Source organism: Ipomoea nil, unplaced genomic scaffold, assembly GCF_001879475.1.
Source record: "Ipomoea nil cultivar Tokyo-kokei standard unplaced genomic scaffold, Asagao_1.1 scaffold0878, whole genome shotgun sequence".
Classification (NCBI taxonomy): domain Eukaryota; kingdom Viridiplantae; phylum Streptophyta; class Magnoliopsida; order Solanales; family Convolvulaceae; genus Ipomoea; species Ipomoea nil.
The window spans coordinates 1,051,326-1,073,498 of record NW_017617306.1 but is presented as its reverse complement, the minus strand read 5'-3'; the positions used below and the strand labels follow the sequence as shown (position 1 = coordinate 1,073,498).

At 40.6% G+C, this 22,173-nt stretch overlaps 1 protein-coding gene and 1 long non-coding RNA gene across 2 annotated transcripts; one reads left to right on the top strand and one right to left on the bottom strand.

Moving 5' to 3' along the window:
* The first annotated feature begins 1,241 nt into the window (after positions 1 to 1,241).
* LOC109179164 lies at positions 1,242 to 3,038 on the top strand. Its single transcript, XM_019328728.1, has one exon. The coding sequence runs from the start codon at positions 1,242 to 1,244 to the stop codon at positions 3,036 to 3,038; it is 1,797 nt and encodes a 598-aa protein (XP_019184273.1).
* A 9,424-nt stretch (positions 3,039 to 12,462) lies between these two features.
* On the bottom strand, positions 12,463 to 22,131 carry LOC109179215. The gene is made up of 4 exons (XR_002053865.1): positions 21,287 to 22,131; positions 20,982 to 21,053; positions 20,282 to 20,426; positions 12,463 to 12,660 (listed from the first exon to the last, which is right to left on the bottom strand). It is a non-coding gene; the product is annotated as an uncharacterized LOC109179215 (long non-coding RNA).
* Between the last annotated feature and the right edge of the window lie 42 nt (positions 22,132 to 22,173).

Here is a 22,173-nt window from a genome sequence, read left to right as displayed (position 1 = left end):
GGTCCGAGATGATGAAATATTTAATCAAGTTGGACCAGGCTATTGAATCAATTGGATTGCATAATTAGCGGGTTTGACTTGGTCTTGGCCCACTAAAATTATATGTGGATTATATAATTTTGAGGGATTTGAATATTTTATATTTTTGGAAATTTAATGAAATCATGAACCTGGACGCAATGGTGTCTCGATACGTTCCTTAATTTAATTAAAATAATTAAATTAAATTAGGAATTAAGAGTTGGTTGGAGATTTTCCCTCACACTCATCACTATAAATAGTGGTTTCATTTCCAAAGAATGGGCTCTGGAAATCTGCATACCGAAGCTCTGCCGAAATCTCGCCAGGATATCATCTGGAACACGCCCGCAGTTGTACTGCGTATACCTCGCTGAGGAACACGCCACTTGAACACCGGAAGCCCTTCTTTGAAGATTAAGCTGCATATTAGCCCTTCATTGAGGAACAAGCTACTAACTCCGGAGGCCCTTCAGCAAGCAACTACTTCCAGTTCGGCATACTCCCGAACTCGGCATACTTCCAACTCGGCATACTTCCAGCTCGGCATACTTCCGACAATGAACTACTTCAAGTTCAGCATACTCTGAACTCGACACACTTCCAATTTGGCATATTCCAAATTTGGCACACTTCTAATATACCGCTAGTAGAGAATCAGAGGACCTCTCATATACAGAGATTGTACCCCTACTTGATTGATACATACTACTTGTAACCGATACTTTGAATTTTGAATATATACAATTCAAGTTTTTCGCGTTTACATATTTTGGCACGCCCAGTGGGACAACGCTGCCTCTCATCTCTCTACTACTACTGTACCTCTACTTGCGCATCAAATGGCATCGAACAATCCCATGTTCAGGAGGACCTATGCCTAAGCTACCAAGTCCAGGTCTACGCCTGTAGCTAGCTCTGGCACTACCTAGAAAACGCAAGGTCCGCTGACAAGGAACCGCGCAAAAGATTTGGGGGTCCAAGTGCCTGAACCTCAGTCCATGGCACGATGGGTGGTTCGAAGGCTTGACAAGGCCCCTGCTGCCTCAAAGGCAATTGCTTTTGCTGGAAGTCCACACTCTCCCAAGGGAGCTACCGATAGTGGTAGTCCAACTTCTATGCAAGGGAACGCCAGTAGCGGGAGTACTTCCCCCGTAACTCCGCCACACCCATTATGAAAGGCTGCACCTGAGTGGTCGCATGTCTACAACGTCATGCCGGCCATGGCGACAAACACAAAGTCTGTGGAGGAGCAATTAGCTAGAATTGCTAAGTCTCTGGAAGGAATGGCTGTCGCCCTCCAAAATCAAGAGAAACGGCTTAACACCCTCGATAATAGGGTAGGAAGCATCATGGAGGAGCAAGGAAGTCGTGCTCTAGGAAAGAAACCCGAAGGGAAAGAAGAGGTTGGTCAGCAATCACCACCACCTCCTGTTAGCCATGCGGCAGGAGAAGCTGCTTCCCACTTACCTGCAACTGAGAAATCTATACCAGTCACTGAAGACATGATACCGGTGGATCAGTTGAAGGACTACATAATGGGGGCCATCAAAGGCAAGTTGGATGAAGGCCAACCTTCATATTCCTATGATAAGCCCTACACACAAAGAATTGAGGAGTTGAAAATGCCATACGATTATCAACCTCCTAAGTTTCAGCAGTTCGATGGTAAAGGAAATCCTCGACAGCACATTGCCCACTTTGTGGAGACATGCAATGATGCCGGGACTTATGGAGATCTGTTGGTAAAGCAGTTTGTCCGTTCATTAAAGGGAAGTGCGTTTGATTGGTACACCGACCTCGAACCCGGCTGCATTGATAGCTGGCATGATATGGAACGTGAGTTCCTAACCCGTTTCTATAGCACGAGGAGAACAGTCAGCTTCTTGGAACTCACCACTACTCGCCAATGGAAGGGTGGACGCGCCGGTGCCTACATCGAAAGGTGGAGGGAACTATACTTGAATTGCAAAGAAAGAATATCCCAGAGTTCTGCAATTGAGATGTGCATCCAAGGCATGCACTTTGAACTCTCCTATATCTTGCAAGGGATTAAGCCAAAGACCTTTGAAGAGTTGTCCAGTCATGCTCACGACATGGAGTTGAGCATCGAAACCAGCGGAGGGCTCAACATATTGAACTTGCCTAGCTCCTCCAATGCACCTGGAAAACAAGACGTTAAAAAGTGGAACAAACCATTTCCAAAGCAAGAAAAGAAAGAGGTGTTGAATGTGAAGGTTACTCCTATGACAGTTTTTACTAAGGCAACTGAAAGGCCTAGGCCAAGATCATTTTCTCGCCCGTCAAGGGGTGGTAGAAGGCCGACAATTGAAGAAAGGCAGGAGAAGACTTATCCTTTCATGGATTCCGATGTATGTCCTATGTTTGATGAGCTACTCAAACTTAGACTCATTGAGTTGCCAGAAATGAAACGTCCTGAGGAAGCTTCAAGGGTGGATGATCCACACTATTGCAAGTATCATCGTCTTCTTGGTCATCCGATTGAGAAGTGTTTTATCTTCAAAGATAAAGTAATGGCACTGGCCAGGGATGGGAAAATTGAGCTTGCCAATGCCAAAGCGAGCTCAAATCAAATCTCGATTACACTCGGACGGTTCGCTCCGCTGTGTACTGAAAAGGAAGATGGGAAACAACGGAAGCGTCCACTCCCCTTCATTGTTAAGCACGCTGTCGGTCAAAGTTCAGAACCACGACAGAATGATAACACATCCGAAGGAAAATGGGTGATTGTCACTCATAGAAAGAAGAAAGTTGAGCCTGTGAAGCATCAAAAGCACATAGTGAAAAGTTGGATTGAGAAAACCTCAACAAGTGGCCATGCCCGCAGACCAAAGACGAAGGGGCATGTCAAGCAACCACGAGCACCAGTTCCTTTGGCTCAATATATGCCAAAAGGATTTAATCTTCAAGGGGTAGACACTGCTAGCTCCTGCCTAAATACAAATGACAAGCCAGAAGATGGAGGTGAATGTTCATCTCCTAAACACACCGAGGATTAGGAAGTGTTAATGCATAAGGCTACTTCCTACTCCACGGAAATTACCTTCAAGGATGAAGACTTGTTACTTGGAGGCACGCCACACAATCGCCCACTATTTGTTGAAGGCTATACCCGTGGGCAAAAGCTCAAGAGAATTATGGTTGATCAAGGCTCAGCTGTCAACATCCTATCCCTCCGAACTGTGAAGGACCTTGGTATATCTACAGATGAGCTTGCCCAAAGTCGTCTAATGATACAAGGCTTCAACCAAGGAGGGCAAAGAGCAATCGGCATCATCAGACTTGACTTAAGAATTGGAAGCCTGAGTTCAGGTGTCCTCTGCCATGTCATAGATGCAAGGACATCTTATAACTTGTTACTTGGAAGGCCGTGGATACATGAAAATGGGGTGGTACCCTCTCCTTGGCATCAATGCTTCATGTTTGAAAGGAACGGCGTAGTTGAAAAGGTTGTCGCCGATGAAAGCCCTTTCACAGAGGCTGAGTCTTACTTTGCAGACGCAAAGTTCTACATTAAAAGGCAAGTTATTGTTGAAGATATTGAGGAAAGCAATGACGATCCACCTTCCTAATCAAAGTCAAACGGAAAACAAGTTGTAGAGGGAGATCAGCACAACACGAAACTCATCTTCCCGCTTGCAAGGATTGATATACTCAAAGCAAATGCAGCAAAATCATCTGAAGAGAAGGGTGGTGATAAAGTGGGCCAAATATTCCCCGCCAAGCGTACCGAGGGTTTCGACCCTAACGCTTATAAGCTTCTAGCCAAGGCTGGCTATAACCCCAACGAGCCACAGAAGTTGGGAAAGCTTATCCCAGAAGCCGGCGGTAAAGGCAAGGCAAGTTACGAAAAACCTCAAACGCGCAAAGGGTTGGGCTATGTCCCCCCTAAACCAGTGCGAATTCTTATAAACAGGGCTGCAAGTAATTTTATCTCCGCGGTGGGAAGCGAGTATGACCCAAAACTCACTCCTACCAATGATAATGGGCAAGACAAAAAGAAGTCAGTCTTCGACCGAATTGGTAAGGCAGACTCTCGACGCTCAGTCTTTGATAGACTAGGGTCAAGTCCTAAAGCCTTAAAGAGAAAGTCAATGCATGATCGACTTGGGGCTATCCAAGTTGTTAAAGGCAGTGCCAATGTTCCTGCTGAAGTGGAGCCTCCGGAAAGGCTTAGAAGCATGATTCCTTCTCGGATGAGACGAGAAACATATGTTCATGTTTCATGTGGTGAAGTGTTGAAAGTCCAACTGAAGACCATTGTACACACTCGTGTACATAAAGAAGAGAATGAGGAAAGCGTAGGCTCAAGTGATGACATACCGCCAACTACTCAGGAAGAGGTGGCATCGTCATTCCATATCACTTTATGTGATGAAACCCCGATTGAGGGGGAAGATGCAGAAGATGCACCCCATGAGTTAGAAGAAGGTGTACGAGCCGCGGTGGATGAATTAAAAGAAGTTGATCTGGGAACTCCTGAAAATCCTCGTCCTATCTTCATTAGCGCACTCCTATCTGATGAAGATGAAGAAATCTATGTCACATTGCTGAAAGAATATATTGATGTCTTTGCATGGACAAACAAGGAGACGCCAGGGTTAGATCCAAAGGTAGCTGTGCACCGCTTAGCAGTGAAGAAGGGGTGTCGCCCGGTTAAGCAAGCTCAACGACGTTTCCGCCCTGAGCTCATTCCCTTGATTGAAACAGAAGTTAATAAGCTTATTGAGGCTGGGATGAGGCATGCAAGAACGCATTTGAGAGTATCAAGTCATACTTGATGAAGCCACCCGTGTTAACTGCTCCTGTTCACGGTCGCCCGCTGATCCTTTATATCTCCGCCCAGGATTGTTCTGTGGGCGCCTTGCTTGCTCAGGAAAACGACAAGGGAAAGGAGAATGCTCTCTACTATCTTAGTAGAACGATGGCCCCGAACGAGTTAAAGTACTCCTCAATTGAAAAGCTATGTTTGGCACTTGTGTTCGCCATAAAAAAACTTAAGCACTACTTTGAGGCTCATACCATCCGGCTTGTTTCCAAAGCGAACCCGGTGAAGTATGTTATGGCGAAGGTCGTGCTCTCTGACCATCTTGCAAGGTGGTACTTATTGTTTCAACAGTTTGAAATCATCTATGTGTCGCAGAAGTCTGTCAAGGGGCAAGCCTTAGCTGATTTCCTCGCAGATCACCCAATACCTGCTGAATGGGAGTTGTCTGATGATTTGCCTGATGAAGATGTTCTTATCATTGAAATCCTACCCCCATGGAAGATGTACTTTGATGGAGCTTCGCATAGAGAAAGGGCAGGAGCTGCATTTATCTTCGTCACTCCAGAAGGCGAGGTGTTGCCGTATTCATTCACCTTGATGGAAACTTGTTCAAACAATGTTGCTGAGTACCAAGCATCGATACTTGGGCTCGAGATAGCGACTGACATGAAACAACTGAGGATTAACATTTATGGAGATTCAAAGTTGATCATAAACCAAGTGTTGGGTCTATATGCAGTGAAAAAGGCGGAGTTAGTCCCATATAACAACTATGCAAAGGTACTCATGCAATGGTTAGGGGACGTCACAATTGAACATGTACCGAGGAAAGAAAACAAGCAGGCTGAAGCCTTAGCCGCATTGGCTTCAACTATTACTTATCTTGCAGCCCGAGTGCGGGTATGTCAAAAGTGGGTTGTTCCACCAATCTTCAATGAAGACGGCTCAGTTGATGAAACTGTTGAACTCCCTACTACCTCAGTGTATGATATTGGCAAAGACGACTGGAGCCAATCTCTAATTGACAACCTCGCTGATGGAAAGTTACCCGAAGATCCACGTAAGAGGGTGGATATAAAGCGTCGAGCTTCTCGCTTCATCTACTATAAAGAGACGTTGTATCGTCGTTCATTCAGGGGAGTCTTTCTCCGATGCCTAGGGGAAGAGGAAGCTTTACAAGCTATGCAATAAGCTCATTCTGGGGTTTGCGGTGCACATCAATCCGGTCCCAAGTTACACTTCCACATTAAGCGAATGGGCTATTATTGGCCTACAATGGTAAAGGATTGCATAGACTATGCTCGAAGATGTCAAGCTTGTCAATATCATGCAAACTTTATCCATCAGCCACCAGAACATCTACACCCAACAGTTGCATCTTGGCCATTCGATGCTTGGGGACTTGATGTGGTTGGCCCAATTACGCCTAAGTCATCTGTAGGGCACGCATACATACTAGCTGCCACCGACTACTTTTCAAAGTGGGCTGAAGCCGTGGCATTGAAGGAGGTGAAGAAAGAAAATGTTGCAGACTTTCTCCCGCGATATATCTTAACAGATAACGGGAAGCCCTTTGACAACAAGTTGATGGACAAGATCTGCAAGCTTTTTGACTTTAAGCAGCGAAACTCATCAGCTTACTGTGCAACTGCAAATGGGCTTGCCGAAGCATTTAATAAGACCCTATGCAATTTGTTGAAGAATGTGGTCTCAAAATCAAAAAGAGACTGGCATGACAGAATGGAAGAAGCTTTGTGGGCGTATAGAACCACATACCGCACACCTACTCAAAGCACTCCATACTCTTTGGTGTATGGTGTAGAAGCGGTCTTGCCTCTAGAGCGTCAAATACCTTCCTTAAGGTTGGCTATATAGGAGGGTCTTACTGATGAAGAGAATGCTAAGTTACGCTTGGCTGAGTTAGAAGCCTTGGATGAAAACCGTTTACAAGCGCAACAAAGCTTGGAGTGCTATTAAGCTCGCATGTCTAGAGCTTTTAACAAAAGGGTAAGGACCCGTTCCTTTCAAATTGGGGACAAAGTCCTAGCTGTTCGCAGGCCCATCATCGTCACGAGAAAAACCGGTCACAAGTTCACTTCAAGGTGGGATGGTCCCTACGTGGTCTTGGAAGTTTACACCGGTGGGGCTTACAAGCTGATTAGTGAAGATGGTTTGAAGATCGGTCCAATTAATGGAAGGTTCCTAAAGCTTTACCACCCTTAAACTTGGGGTGTCAACACAAGTCATGAAGATAGGATGAATGACTCATCCACAAAAAATGCAGCACGTGGATAAACTGCTAATGCATCTCGCTTTGTTTATGGGTGGGCCCAAATCATAGACGCTCCTGGCCCACATGAGTCTAAATTGTGAACGGCTCTACTTTATAAAAAAAAAATCATTTGAACTACGTTTGACTTGATCTCCTTCATAGGAGTACGTAGGCAGCTTAGAAATCAAATTATCTAAGTTCAGTCATAACAGAAACAAGTCCAATTCATGTCGCAAGAGTGGTTTATCAAGACAATCATTCAATGGGTCAAAGCAAAGATGTACAAGTTATTGCTAAAAGACAATGAGAAGCACTCAATTATCAAGAGTTGAGGAAAGAAACAACAACAGTCTTGCAACCAAAAAGAAAAACGACTAAAGGAAAAATAACATCAGTCGATGAAAAGCTTAAAGGTAAGCATGTCATGTTTACATGCCTCCAAGTTTCTCTTGGCCTCATTCAAGCTCTCCCCATCTTTTGGAGTCAACAGAGTCAACCCTTAAATGAGAGAGACTTTTACCTTGGCATTTGAGACTGAATTCGCCTCAGAAGCGATAGAAGTGTCATAATCACAGCCATAGGGGCAAACCCTTCATGAAATCTTAAAGGAAAGAAGCTACAATTTTAAAGGAAAGAAGCTAAAGGATAATCCTTGGCACGAGTCGAAACTGCCTCATATCTTTTCGATACTCCTTGGCACGAGTCGAAACTGCCTCATATCTTTTCGATACTCCTTGGCACGAGTCGAAACTGTCTCATATCTTTTCGATACTCCTTGGCATGAGTCGAAATTGCCTCATATCTTTCAAGACCCTCTGACACAAGTGAAAACTGCCTCATGGTGGCCTCCAAAAGGTCATGATACATACAGAATACGGCCTCAGTCTGTTCCGAGTATCCCTGGATGAAATTGAATTCATTCTTAAAAGCGAGGGTACTAATTACACGAAACTCCACCTTTAAGTATCCATCTCCCAAGTCGAGAACATGTCTAAATATTTCACATTGCGTAGGCCGAATTGCAAATCCCATATCTTTGAGAGCTAAGTTTCGGTATCAAAAATTTAGTTCTCCACTCAAAGGAGAAAGATTTGTTTGCAAGGAAAATTTTCGTATGCATCGTGTGGTATGATTGAGTCCCATCTCCGCCATATATTATATATATAATATATTATATACGTATATATAATATGTAAGTGGGAGCCGAAATATGGATTATGGGTCATGCACTCAAGCATATGGATCATACACCAGTGGCCCACATGGGTTAAGTGTATTATATATACACAATAACACAAATAGTGGGGTGCATACATCACAAAGCAAACAAAGTGGAGTAATATATATATACATTCACACTACATGCAAAGCTAGCAGGCCACGTATATAATATGTATACATGCACAAGAAACAAGGATTATATATATTATATGCATATATGCTGGCAAGCACGGAGCATATTCACAAATTGCATGCAAAGTGATAAAGCAGAAGCATTAAACATATATATACACGCACAAACAGATGTGGCAATCACACGTTATACACTGACACACGAAGGAAAAAAAAACCTCCCAATCGACATGTGGAAAAGAGGACGAAAGCACATGGTTTTGTCAGGTTGAAAATTTGAAAGCGTTCCATGGTTATAAACTGTGAGGAGTGACTTTAGCCAAAGAATTCACGCAACACTCTTCTGTGAAGAGCCTCGCCGCTGCATGTTCAAAGGTACCGAGAGGTGGTCTACCGGAGCATGTGTCCGGCGACGTTCCAGCAACTCTCTGTCCCCCGTGATGGTGGCCGGCGGCCGATGGCGTGAACCCAGGAAATCAATTCCTATGAAGCTCCGGTCCAATGTTTGTGACAATAGAAACGCCGGGAGTGGTTCCATCTTCCCTGTCGATGAACCGACGGCAACTCGCCGGAGCACGGTGACTATCCAATAGCTTTCCTCTCCAAATGGCGTCATTGTCGACAACCATGCGCATCCTCCTTCGACGAGCTCGTCGATGATAGCAACGTGCCGGAGCACGCGCTCGGTGACATCCAACCTTGTGACAGCAGACGTCCAATGCGATACGAGATCACCAGCGTGATTCCGTTTCCTTCATTGCCGAGTGCAATAAGAATGGAGGGGCGCCGGAGAAACACCCTCCGTCGACCATACGGCGGCAACGGCAACGTGCCGGAGCGCGTGGCCGATGATTACACGGCAGCTTTCATCCCCAAAGGGCTAACGGCGCGAAACCAAACCATTCCGGAAAGAATCAATTTCCAGTCGACGGTGAGTTCAATCAATGGTGAAATACACCTCAGAAAATCAATTTTCAGTGTTTTCTACCCAATGCCTCACATGTCTCGTCTTCCTTCTTCCCCTGTCAAAAGAAAGTCAAGAATATAGATAGTTGCAAGAAGAAAGATTACCTTGTCACAGTGAAGATTGAAGCTCGGTGAAATTAATTACAGCTCTGTTCTTGGTTTGGGAAAAATGGTTAACAGTTACATTATTTATAGTCATGGGATGAGGATTTTGAGTGGGTTGGGACTCTAATTCTGTTACTTAATCCTTATCAGCTTATGATGTTGCGGTTAATTATGTGGTGGAATAGGAGAAAGGATTAATATGGTTTACAGGAGTATAATCCATTAACACAAGTTTTGTGGACCAATTTTTATTTTTTTTTAATTGTGAAGTACTTTGGATTAACAGGGGATGCTGACTCCATTTTGAAAATCTATGTACATGGAACGTAATTAAAGTACAGTTGGAAAATGGATTATTAATGTTGGCCGAAATTAAAGAAAAAATTCGACGAAAGTTATAAGCATGCTTTCAAATTTTGAAGTACATTCTTGGTTGGACAGTTGCCTGGGAATAAGTTGAGGAATTTTATGGTCAAATTATAGTCTGCAAGTCTGCCATCCCAAATATGGACTCTTGGACTACTACGGTTAATTTCGAGATTACCTTCCCTCTGCATTTAAGGCACGTCAAGCAAGTCTCGAAGGGGCAATTTGTAAGCATTGAAAATTTAAATAATATTGTTGGATCGTGGTGGATAATTGCTTACTAAATTAATTACTTTATTGAGTTAATTGGACTGATATTAATTTAATCAGGTCAATTAAATGGCCCATTAAATATTTAATTGGCTTAATTACTTAATTAAATGTAATTGGATGTTGGATTGTTCGGCCCGAGATGATGAAATATTTAATAAGTTGGACCAGGCTATTGAATCAATTGGATTGCATAATTAGCGGGTTTGACTTGGTCTTGGCCCACTAAAATTATATGTGGATTATATAATTTTAAGGGATTTGAATATTTTATATTATTTGGAAATTTAATTAAATCATGAACCTGGACGCAATGGTGTCTCGATACGTTCCTTAATTTAATTAAAATAATTAAATTAAATTAGGAATTAAGAGTTGGTTGGAGATTTTCCCTCACAATCACCACTATAAATAGTGGTTTGATTTCCAAAGAATGGGCTCTGGAAATCTGCATACCGAAGCTCTGCCGAAATCTCGCCAGGATATCATCTGGAACACGCCCGCAGTTGTACTGCGTATACCGCGCTGAGGAACACGCCACTTGAACACCGGAAGCCCTTCTTTGAAGATCAAGCTGCATATTAGCCCTTCATTGAGGAACAAGCTACTAACTCCGGAGGCCCTTCAGCAAGGAACTACTTCCAGTTCGGCATATTCCCGAACTCGGCATACTTCCAGTTCGGCATACTCCCGAACTAGGCATACTTCCAACTCGGCATACTTCCGACAAGGAACTACTTCAAGTTCAGCATACTCTGAACTCGGCACACTTCCAATTTGGCATATTCCAAATTTGGCACACTTCTAATAGGCATACCGCTAGTAGAGAATCAGAAGACTTCTCATATACAGAGATTGTACCCCTTCTTTATTGATACATACTACTTGTAACCGATACTTTGAATTTTGAATATATACAATTCAAGTTTTTCGCGTTTACAGTTTTTCCTCGACAAACTAATCTGCAATCAATCTATCTGACTGACAATTCACGTCTCCGTATCCGTCAGTCCAATACACCAGTTGCTTATCTCTAATAATCATCTTAAACTGGGGAAATGCAAAATTACAGATTGAAATAAGAATGTTTCTATCATTGTTCTAAAATGGATGATTGCAATTGCTTGTTTCATTTTTTACAATATTTAATTTAGTATTAATGAATAAAATTTATATATTTTAAAACTATATTATTAAACATAAAATATCAAATTTTAAAAAAAAATTATTAACCAAACGGCAGTTCAGGTTCTGGCGAAGAGGCCGGAGATTGTGTTTTTAATGGAAACTTTTTTAGTGAAGCAGAAGATGGAACCAATACGAATAAGGTTGGGGTTTGATAGTATGCTGGCTATTGACGCACAAGTGCACAGCGGGGGTGTGGCAATTCTTTGGGACAGTGCGGTGGATTTGGAGATAACGGGGTACTCGTCGAATCATATTGACGCAAGGGTGGTGTTCGACGTGGATAGCCCAGAGTTTAGGCTAACTGGTTATTACGGTTTCTCTAGTACGCAACGGCGGTGGGAGTCTTGGAATTTCCTCCGTGCACTGGCAGCCCTTAGCAACCTACCATGGGTACTAATGGGTGATTTTAACGATATACTACATCAAACGGAGAAACGGGGCCGGGTGCCACATCTAGATTGGTTATTGACGGGCTTCCGCGAGGCTATTCAAGATTGCGGATTGACAGATTTTGGGTTCTCGGGGTATCAGTATACTTGGCAACGGTCCCGGGGAACGCCTAACATGGTGGAGGAGAAGCTTGATAGGTTTCTTGTGACGGAGTCGTGGCTTGAGCTGTATGAAGGGGCGACAGCTGCTTCTCTTCCGTGTCCGTATAGTGACCATTTACCGATCATGTTAAGCCCGATTGTGGCAGCCCATCCAGCCCGGCGGAGGAGGTTTTGCTATGATAATATGTGGATAAAAGAAGAGGAGTTCAGGGAGGTTGTGGAACATAGTTGGGGAAGGACCGTGGGTCTAGATATCTTTCAGAGAATCGAGTTGTGTGGTCGGGATATTGGGAGATGGGGACGGTCCTATAACAGAGGCTTTCAGTTTCGGATTGATAGGTGCAAAAAGTTGCTGGAGGTGCTACGCCCGCGCAGAGATGTGGCTGGCATTCAGGAGTACGATGAGGTGGAGAGGGAGCTATTGGTGTTGCTTGACCAGCAACATATGTACTGGCGACAGCGTGTGTAACACCCCCATTTTCAATACTAAATTTTCCTTAATTTTTATTTCTTTTTTAATTGCAAATTTACAAAATCATAGCGGAAGCATTAACTAACCAAAAGAAAGGGTGTTACCGCCACGCTCAGGTATTTCCCTATACCCAAACGCTAAGGCTAAGATTTACAACATCAAATAAACTCAACCCAAATCCAACTTCTATATTACAAGAAAGGATAATACTATACAACCATAAAGCTTCTCACATAATAAATCTCCAATAGGTCTATTCTTAATTTCTTCTCAACTTGAATTCATCTTGAATCCCTTTATCCATGTTCACCTGTAAAAATAATTTGCAAAAAAATAGGGTGTAGACAAAAATTAGCATAAGCTAAGTAAGTTTCACTTCACCCCGTAAAATAATGGCTTGGATTTTATATTTTCAAAAACTCATATAATTTTATACTTTTTCAAAATACATGTGGAGTTATATTTTTCCTTGCATAGAGAATTAATATTTATAAGTGGAGAATTAAGAAACCTCATCGAATTCCCTTTAGAATCTGGACTAAAACCTATGTGCACACCCACAAGGGATTCCAAGCCACTGGGTAGTATATGATCCAAGTAGTCAGGTTTTCCTACCTACTACCACTCAAATAATTTGGAAACTGGATCATAACCTAAGTGATACACCCTCATGGGATTCCAAACCCAATGAATAGTAGTTAGTCCAAGTGAACAGTACTCACATTCATTGAACACCACACAGTACATTATTTGCTCAAAATTTCATTATTTCTCCACAGATAAATACTCTTCTCCAAAAATTCATTTTCTCCAAAATATATAATTTTCTCCAAATACATTTTCTCAAAAATACAATTTCTCAAATTGCAATTTCCTCCACATATAATAATTTCTCAAAAACATAATTTTTAATCCAAAATAAGGATGTAATACAAATTCCACCACATATAACACTAAAAATTCCAAGCCCCAGATTTACACAACACGAAGGTTCGACACGTCAAAACCCATTCTCGATATTTCGAGAATCACCACACAATAGTACCATTATCGATAAATGCACTCATGTCCACATTAATAGCATATATCATATAATATAACATATAATATCAATACATATAATACTGGGGGAAAAATAATAATTTTAGTGAACATAAAGTCTTACCTCAAAGCCAAATTTCCTATCAACACATAACAGAATTCTAATCACCATGATAGGGAACCTGCAATCACCCTAACAATATTATTATAATTATTACTGTTTTTATTATCAATATTAATCTTATACAACTTGGCCGAATCATTCTGATATCCTGAACAACTCCATTAATCATTATCAATCACAATAATGATTTCCTAATCATCATCCAACTTATAATTACTATTCTCAATAGTAATATAATAATAATATACCATGAAAGCAGTCGTATTCTTCATCAAACCAACATCACCGACGGAGAATCGTCGTTCGTCACCATCATCATACGGCACCGATCGTCACCTTACTTCTACCGTCGAAGCATTATCATCTTCTTCATCCTATTTCCTTCAGTATATCATCATCTCCATCTTATCCTTATCATTATATTCAAACTCCCATACTAAATTTTGTTTTTCTCCAAAAGAGGATTGAGGCTGTAGATGGGGAGAAAGCAAGAACAAGAAAGGACGGCTGAGGAATAGAGTGAACAGAGAGGTGAAATTAGGTTTAGGGTTAATTAAGGTAACTTTGAGGAATATATATAGTTAGGAATAATATAAAAGGATTAGGAATATATATATATATATATATATATATATATATATATATATATATATATATATATATACACTAGTATTGCCGTGTAAACATACACATATATATAGAATTAACATAGGATTAACTTATATATATTTACTAGTTTTTTACGCGCATTGCGCGATTGGGATAATGCCCAATGTTTTTCTTAAATAAGTATTTTAAAGTATATTAAGACAAGATTATATTAAAATTGTTCATGCTTAGATAATTGAATGTTGATGGTGAATCAACTCTAATATGGGATCACCCATGGCTACATGATGATAATCAACCGACAATACAAACAGAAAAACCACCCCAACTGGCACAAGCAGTGGTCATGGGGCTCATGGACCAACAAACAGGAACTTGGGATCAGGATATCCTCAAGGATATTTTTATACCTGAAGATGTGATGCGAATATTGAAGGTACCTGTGTCACCAGATTATGAGGACTTGTGGTATTGGTATGGGGACCCGAGAGGGGAATATTCAGTCAAGGATGGATACAGAAAAATAGTTGGTGACTACACTAATCACATTGGTGGATTTGATAAATGGTTAAAATTGTGGAAGCTCAAAGTCCCCCAAAAGTGGAAAACATTTTTATGGAGAACTTTGAATGATATATTACCCACTACGAATAATCTACTTATGAAGAGAGTTGATATTGATCCAACTTGTGCTATGTGTGGACTCATTCATGAGGATATAGTGCATTCTCTAATCACATGTGACTATACGGCGAACATTTGGGCACAATCCCACATTCCAATCCCCAATAGTGTCACAAATATTTTCAGTGATTGGTTTAATGATTTGTTGAATATTTTAGATGATGATGAGATTATTTATGCAGTGGCACTTCTATATTATATTTGGCGAACAAGAAATGGGGTTGTATGGGATGCATACTTACCCAGGCCTCGGAAAGTAATAGCAATGACAACCTCGGCGGTACATGCATGGAAGCTTGCCCACCCTGGATGCACGAATACGACGCCCACCACCGCGGCTGTTGGAAATCGCATTGCCGTGCCGCAAGAGGGAGTTCACGAACATGCTGCTGTGATTGTAGAAGAACACCAAATGCCTCCCACTGACGTGTCACATTACACACTGCCAACGGCACCAATTACTGCCCTCCACGCCACTCAATTGCCCATGCGACAACAATGTTACTTCGACGCGGCATACTCCCATCAAACAAACAAAGCAGCAGTTGGGGCAGTTATTCTCAACGGACAAGGAGGTTATATCTCAGCTATGTCGGCACCAATAATAGACTGTTTTTCACCACTCATGGCGGAAGCTTTTGCGTGCAAGGAGGTTCTATCTTGGTTAAGGGGCCGTGGGGTAAGATCTATCGAGCTCTTCACGGATTGTTTGACCTTGCAGCAATATCTATCATCTATGACACGATCGCCGCGATCATACCTGGGTTATGCTATTGATAGTTGCAGGACCAGTATGTTAACTTTTGATTATTTTTCGCTTTGTTATGTTCCTAGAGTAGATAATTATTTAGCACACACTTTAGCATCTTCCGCTTTTACGCATTCAGTTATTATGTATTCGGACTCTGGTCCACCAGACTCTATTTCAGCATATTTTGAATAAACGCCCAACATGCTCCTTTCAAAAAAAAAGATAATTGAATGTTGAATTTGCGTATTTAAATTGGTAATTCTAAGTTTACAAATGCAAGATAATATAGTCAATATTGATTATAAATGTCAATAAAATAATTGTTGGGTATGGTTGAAATCAAATACGGGACATAAGGGAGAGCAAATAAAAATTAAAGCATAAAATATTAAATATATACTAATATTGTTTTAGAAAAAATGCTAAAGAAAGTGTTTTGATTATTCAACAGTTTGAAGCAACAATTTGTTCCAAACCACTAAAAATTCAAACATTGCAATTTACAATATTTTCACTTAACTTTTTTAGAATTATTTCCCCAAAACACATTTATATTTTAAAAAAATTATTATTAAAAAAAAAATTATTATTATTATTATTATTATTATTATTATTATTATTATTATTATTATTATTATTATTATTATTATTATTATTATTATTATTATTATATGCACACCCTTAGGTCATTTTAAATGTTAATTTAAACAGTTAATTTTTTCAAATATCTTTTTACCAACTGTTGATATAATTCGCTGGTCAAATCCGCTAACGCTAACCGCTAACTGCTGATTGTCAAACAAGGACATCGCGATGTAGTTTCTCACTTCAATTTGTTGTGTGATTTGAATACTCTCTTTGTCAACAAATCCCTCAAGTAGTTAATATAATTGGCTTTATTAATTTAAAATTTTTAAATTTTTTCATGGTATTAATAAAATACTTAGTAAATAAATATATAGCATTATTTTGTATTATAAATTTGATATTTAATTAAAAAATAGTGAACAAAAAAGATAATAGACAATATAGTGAATATAATCAATTGATGAATTTGAATATAAAGAATTTTTACATTGGAGAAAAATAAAGACAATATAACTAATGAAATTATTTCTTTTAATTAATTTATTGATAATGAATAAATTTTTTTTAATAAAGACATTGTAGGGACAATGTAGCGAATATAATCGATGAATTTAAATTTTGAACGTAAAGATTTTTTATATTGGAGAAAATAAAGACAATATAACTAATGAAATTATTTCTCTTGTTTAATTTATTGATAATGATTTTTTTTTTTTGAATAAAGGCAGTGTAGACACATAATTCTAAATTAAAGAAATGCATATGTATTATTTTTTGTTGTCGCTACTAAATTATTATTTTAATAATTTAATAAGAGTAAAATAGAGTACTAATTATGTCAACTTTGATTGGGATGTGGTTCTAACCTAAGACCTTTCTTATTGAAATCAATGAGTAGTTAACGGTGAACTAATAGAAATTAACGGAAAAGGTAATATTTAACGGAAAAGTTAACAGATAATCATATTCATTAAGGATAAATTAGAAAATCTCAAGGAAAAAATAAAATCTGAGCAATTCATTTGATTAAAAAATTTGACCGTCATTTTTTCTACCCATTATAGGCCTAAATCTCTTGGGCTCTTATTAGTATAGTAGATATAGGATTAGCTTGTATTGTAGGGACGTATATATGTATAATAAATATTAGCTATGGCATATATATATATAGGATTAGGAACCCACATTAGGAACCCACAAGACTTAAGAAATAATAGGAGTTTAGAAAAATATTAGGTTAGATTTGGAGTTCAAAGAATAAAATAAAATTAGGGTAACAAGAATAGTGCCCAGAAAATATGGGGTATCACAGCGTGCCAAGGAGCATTGGTGGAGGGATGGGGATTTGAATACAAAGTTCTTCCACAATTCAGTTAAGACTAGGAGGCGGCGGAACAGGGTCAGGAAGTTGAGGAAGGAGAATGGGTCGTGGACTGATGGGGATGACGAAATAGGCGAGGTTATGTTGAGCTATTAAAAGGATTTGTTTACGGCTCAACCTGGCCGTGATGAGGATGTGGTGGATTGTGTGGGCACGCATGTGACAAGGGGGGATAATGTGCTGTTGGAGAGACCGGTAAGCATGGAGGAGGTACATAAGGCCGTTTTTGCAATGCATCCAGATAAATCCCCAGGGTCGGATGGGTTCGGTCCGGGCTTTTATCAACACTTTTGGCCAACAGTCGGAGGTGAGGTTACGCTGTTTTACCGTCGGTTTATTGAGACCTAGAGATTACCAGAAAAAGCTAATGACACCTTGATTGTTTTAATTCCAAAGAAAACTATGCCCCAGACAATGAAAGATTTGCGTCCCATAGCCCTGTGTAACGTACTATATAAAATTGCAGCCAAGGTGTGTGCAAACAGACTCAAACGGTTGCTGGATAAGATTATTTGTAAATCGTAAAGTGCTTTTGTGCCGGGCAGGCTGATAACGGACAACATACTGTTAGCTTTTGAAACCCACCATTATCTGAAGAGGAAGACACATGGCGGTTTGGGTGTGGCAGCTCTGAAGGTGGATATGAGCAAGGCCTACGACAGAGTAGAATGGCGGTTCCTGCGATCGGTGATGCTAAAGATGGGGTTCAGTGATAAATGGGTTAACATACTGCTGGAAACGATGAGTGGTGTCAATTACCATATTTTACATGACCAGAAGCAACTGGGATCGATTGTACCCACGCGGGGCCTGCGACAATGTGCCTTGATCGATAATCGGGTGAGAAGGGAGTTGCTGCATGGGGTAACAATAGCGTGGGGGGCGCCGCATATCTCGCATCTTTTGTTTGCGGACGACTGCTTACTTTTTATGCGTGCAAGTGTGGAAGAGTGTGGTGTGATGAGACAAATTCTAGACCAGTATGCAGAGGCTTCGGGCCAACTTGTGAATTATGATAAGTCGCAAGTCTGTTTCAGTTCTAATGTTGATGAAAATTATAGGAGCATGGTAACAGGTGTCCTAGGAGTACAGGCGGGTGATACAACAGGGAAGTATCTTGGCTTGCCATCTTTGGTGAGCTGGAATAAGAAGGCGATTTTGGGGTTTGTAAAGGATAAGATTTTGAGTCAGGTGCGTGGCTGGAACTCCAGGTTTTTGTCGCGAGCAGGGCGAGAAGTCTTGCTCAAGAATGTTTTGCAAGCCTTACCATGTTATGCTATGTCAGTGTTCTTGTTGCCTGATACACTATGTGCTGAAATAGAGAGGATTTTTAATCAGTATTAGTGGAGTGGAGTGGTTGGTGATCGAAGGGGACTGCGGTGGAAATCATGGCCAGCTTTGTGCGAGCCGAAAGCAGCAGGGGGGTTGGGATTCAGGAGGTTGAAACATATGAACCTTGCATTACTGGGTAAGCAAGCTTGGCGGTTCTTAACACGCCCGGACTCCTTTGTGGCACGAGTGTTTAAGAGCCGCTATTTTCCGAATACGACTTTTCTTGATGCAGAAACTGGCAGCAATCCGTCGTATGTATGGCGTGTGATAGTGGAGGCGAGATGTTGGGCAAGGCGTAGTGTTGGAGATGGCAGGAGTACGGTAATTGGGACGCACCCGTGGTTTGTGACTGCGGAGGATCCATATGTGCGTACCCTTTTGCACCCCACGATAGAGCATTCAATGGTTAGTTCGTTGTTGAGAGATGACGGCATGGGATGGGATACGGACTGTGTTATAGATGTGTTTGATGAGAGGGACGCAAGGTGTATCCTCAATATTCCAGTCAGTATTCGACGCCCAAGTGATGCATGGGTATGGAGTCGTGATTTGAAGGGGTGTTACACGGTGAAGTCATGCTATCGTTTGCTAGTTGGGGAGATGCATGTGGGGAGGCCTTGGAATAAGTTATGGAGTTTGGATGTGCCACCAAAGGTACGCCTGTTTGCCTGGCAGCTAGCTGCGAACGTTTTACCAACACGAGATGATTTATTGTCTAAGCGGGTGTCTTGTATGGTTACTTGTCATATGTGTGGCGCCGTAGACGAGTCCGTTACACACTTGTTTCGGGAATGTATGCACTCGGCTACCCTCTGGACAACAATGCAGTTTGCGCCAGCAAGGAATATCGATGGGGAGTTTGTGGACTGGTTTTTTGGTTGCCTATCGGGGTTGAGGGATGAAATGCAAGCTAAGTTTGTGATGCTGTGCTGGGGTTTGTGGAGTAGTAGAAACGATGCGGTATGGAAGGGGAAGCCGTTTGTTAGGGAGACTGTAGTGCATGAAACTTTGACCTTTTGGCACAATTGGAAGGTGGTGAACAGCAGTGGAGGGAGGCCAGGAGAGATGGTTACGGCAGTATGGGTGAGGCCGGCTGCGGGAAGAATGAAATTGAACACAGATGCCGCATTGGATAGTAACCATGGTGTTATGGGGTTAGGGTGGGTTCTCCGCGATGATGCTGGGTTATTTTTGGCGGCATGTAGTAGGCGGGTAGATGGGCAGTACATGGTGGAGGAGGCGGAGGCTTTGTGTCTTCGTGAGGCTGTGTTGTGGATACGGAATACAGGCATGGGGGAGGTGGATATTGAAACCGACTCGCAGCTATGTTATCATGCTATGGAATCGGCACCTTTTAGTTCTGCGTTTGGTCTGCTGATACAAGATGTAATACAGGTAGCTTCTTCTATAGGGGGGATTACCTTGTGTTATGCTAGGAGATCTACGAACCGTGCATCCCATGCTCTTGCAAGGGAAGCCGTTTCAGAGACAGGTCCTGGTGAGTGGTTAGATGTACCACCACATTATCTTGTTGATGTTCTTGCTTCAGATTTAATAAATTGAGTTCTGTTCTTCAAAAAAAAAATTATTTAAAAAAAAAATAAATGAAAAAGCAAGAACTGATTTGATTGTATACGTAATATATGTAGCAAACAAAATTAAACAACATACAAACAGTTCAAAATATAGAAGTGATAATAAACAGATTAGTTTCCTGAAAACTTGCAGACTAATCCCATCCATAAATCTAAGATAATTAGGGGCTGAAAATTAATTTAAAAAATGAGAAAAAAAAAATGTTGCCCCCTTTTTGTAATGACGATGGTGCATTTGAAAACGTTTGACAGTGCATCTTAATTAATACTCCGTAATATAATATTATAGATCTTAAGTGTACTATCAATTATCCATTGATGAACTACCAAATTTTTCTAAATGGACCATCATAATTATGATAATTTTACAACATTTTTTTTATTTAATTTTTAACTTTTTATCATCCTAGATGAATGGATGATATTAGTTCACTCTTATGGGCTAGTAATATGATATAGAAGTGATAACAAGTTGTAATTACGTAGTTCACACTTCACATATCAAACTTCTTTACTTAATTGTTACCTCTGCCCTGCAATCCCGACAATCCCCCAAGTTGATAAACTCTTTTCGTTACACACCCTGTACTTGGATTACCTGTCAATAATTATGAAAATCAAATAAAGAAACTTAGTAGGACCCGCGCACAACATCAAAAGTAGAAATGCATTTGATTGATTCTTCCATTAATTTCATCGAATATATATATATATATATATATATATATATATATATATATATATATATATATAGGTAAAGTAACAACTAGTAATCTAGCTAGTATTAAATCCGAGCGAAATTAAGAAACACTCTAAGTCTGCACATTTCACTTGATATAATCTCCACATTAAGTTGCTCATTTCCTATGTCTCGTACATCTTCCTCAATTTTCTTCGCTGAACTTTGAGTGCTATTATGGCAGCTACGCACACTGAGTAGTTTCAATGTTAAAATATCTGCCAATCTATAAGGCACCTCCCATAACTCCACACAATAATCCAAAATTACTTGCTCAAGACAAGGAAAAGACTCTTCACTGCAAATATTCCAAATTAAATTCTAATATCAAGATGGTGTAGTTGGAGGTATTTTAGTTTGTGGAATTGGGTTTCCTCATCCAGATTCCATTCTAAACCCTCCTCAAACTTGCATCACGCTAGTATTAGAGCCTCAAGAATGGGGAGTTGTGCCATTATTGAAATTGCTGACACCGAAAGAGTAATACCCTCCAAACTTATATTTCCTTAATACTTGATGGAAACTTGTTGAGTTTAAGATCATTAAGAAGATGTGGATTCCCATGATTATGTGGATCATCATTGCAAGTATTGTATAACCAAAGGGATTCAAGATGACGGAGAATGTCAATTTCAGGAAATGAAGATGATGGCGAGACCAGACAGCTCAAATATTTGAGATGGGGAAGCTTCCTCAATAAATGCTCATCCCTTATACTCAAAGAACTTTTCAAATCTAAGGTTTGTAAGACTTCTAAACCAGAAATTGTTTCAATAAATGGAGTTGCTACTATTGGGCATGAATCACAATAATAGTGGTGGATAATCATATGTCTCAAACTTTTCATATTCCAAAAATATTTTGGCAAATGCAAATTAATGTACGAAGTCAACTTTAATGTTGTGAGACCCTCAAGATTCTCCAGTGCCAATGGTGAGACAGAACCACATCCCGTTAGATAGAGAGCTAGGCATCTTAG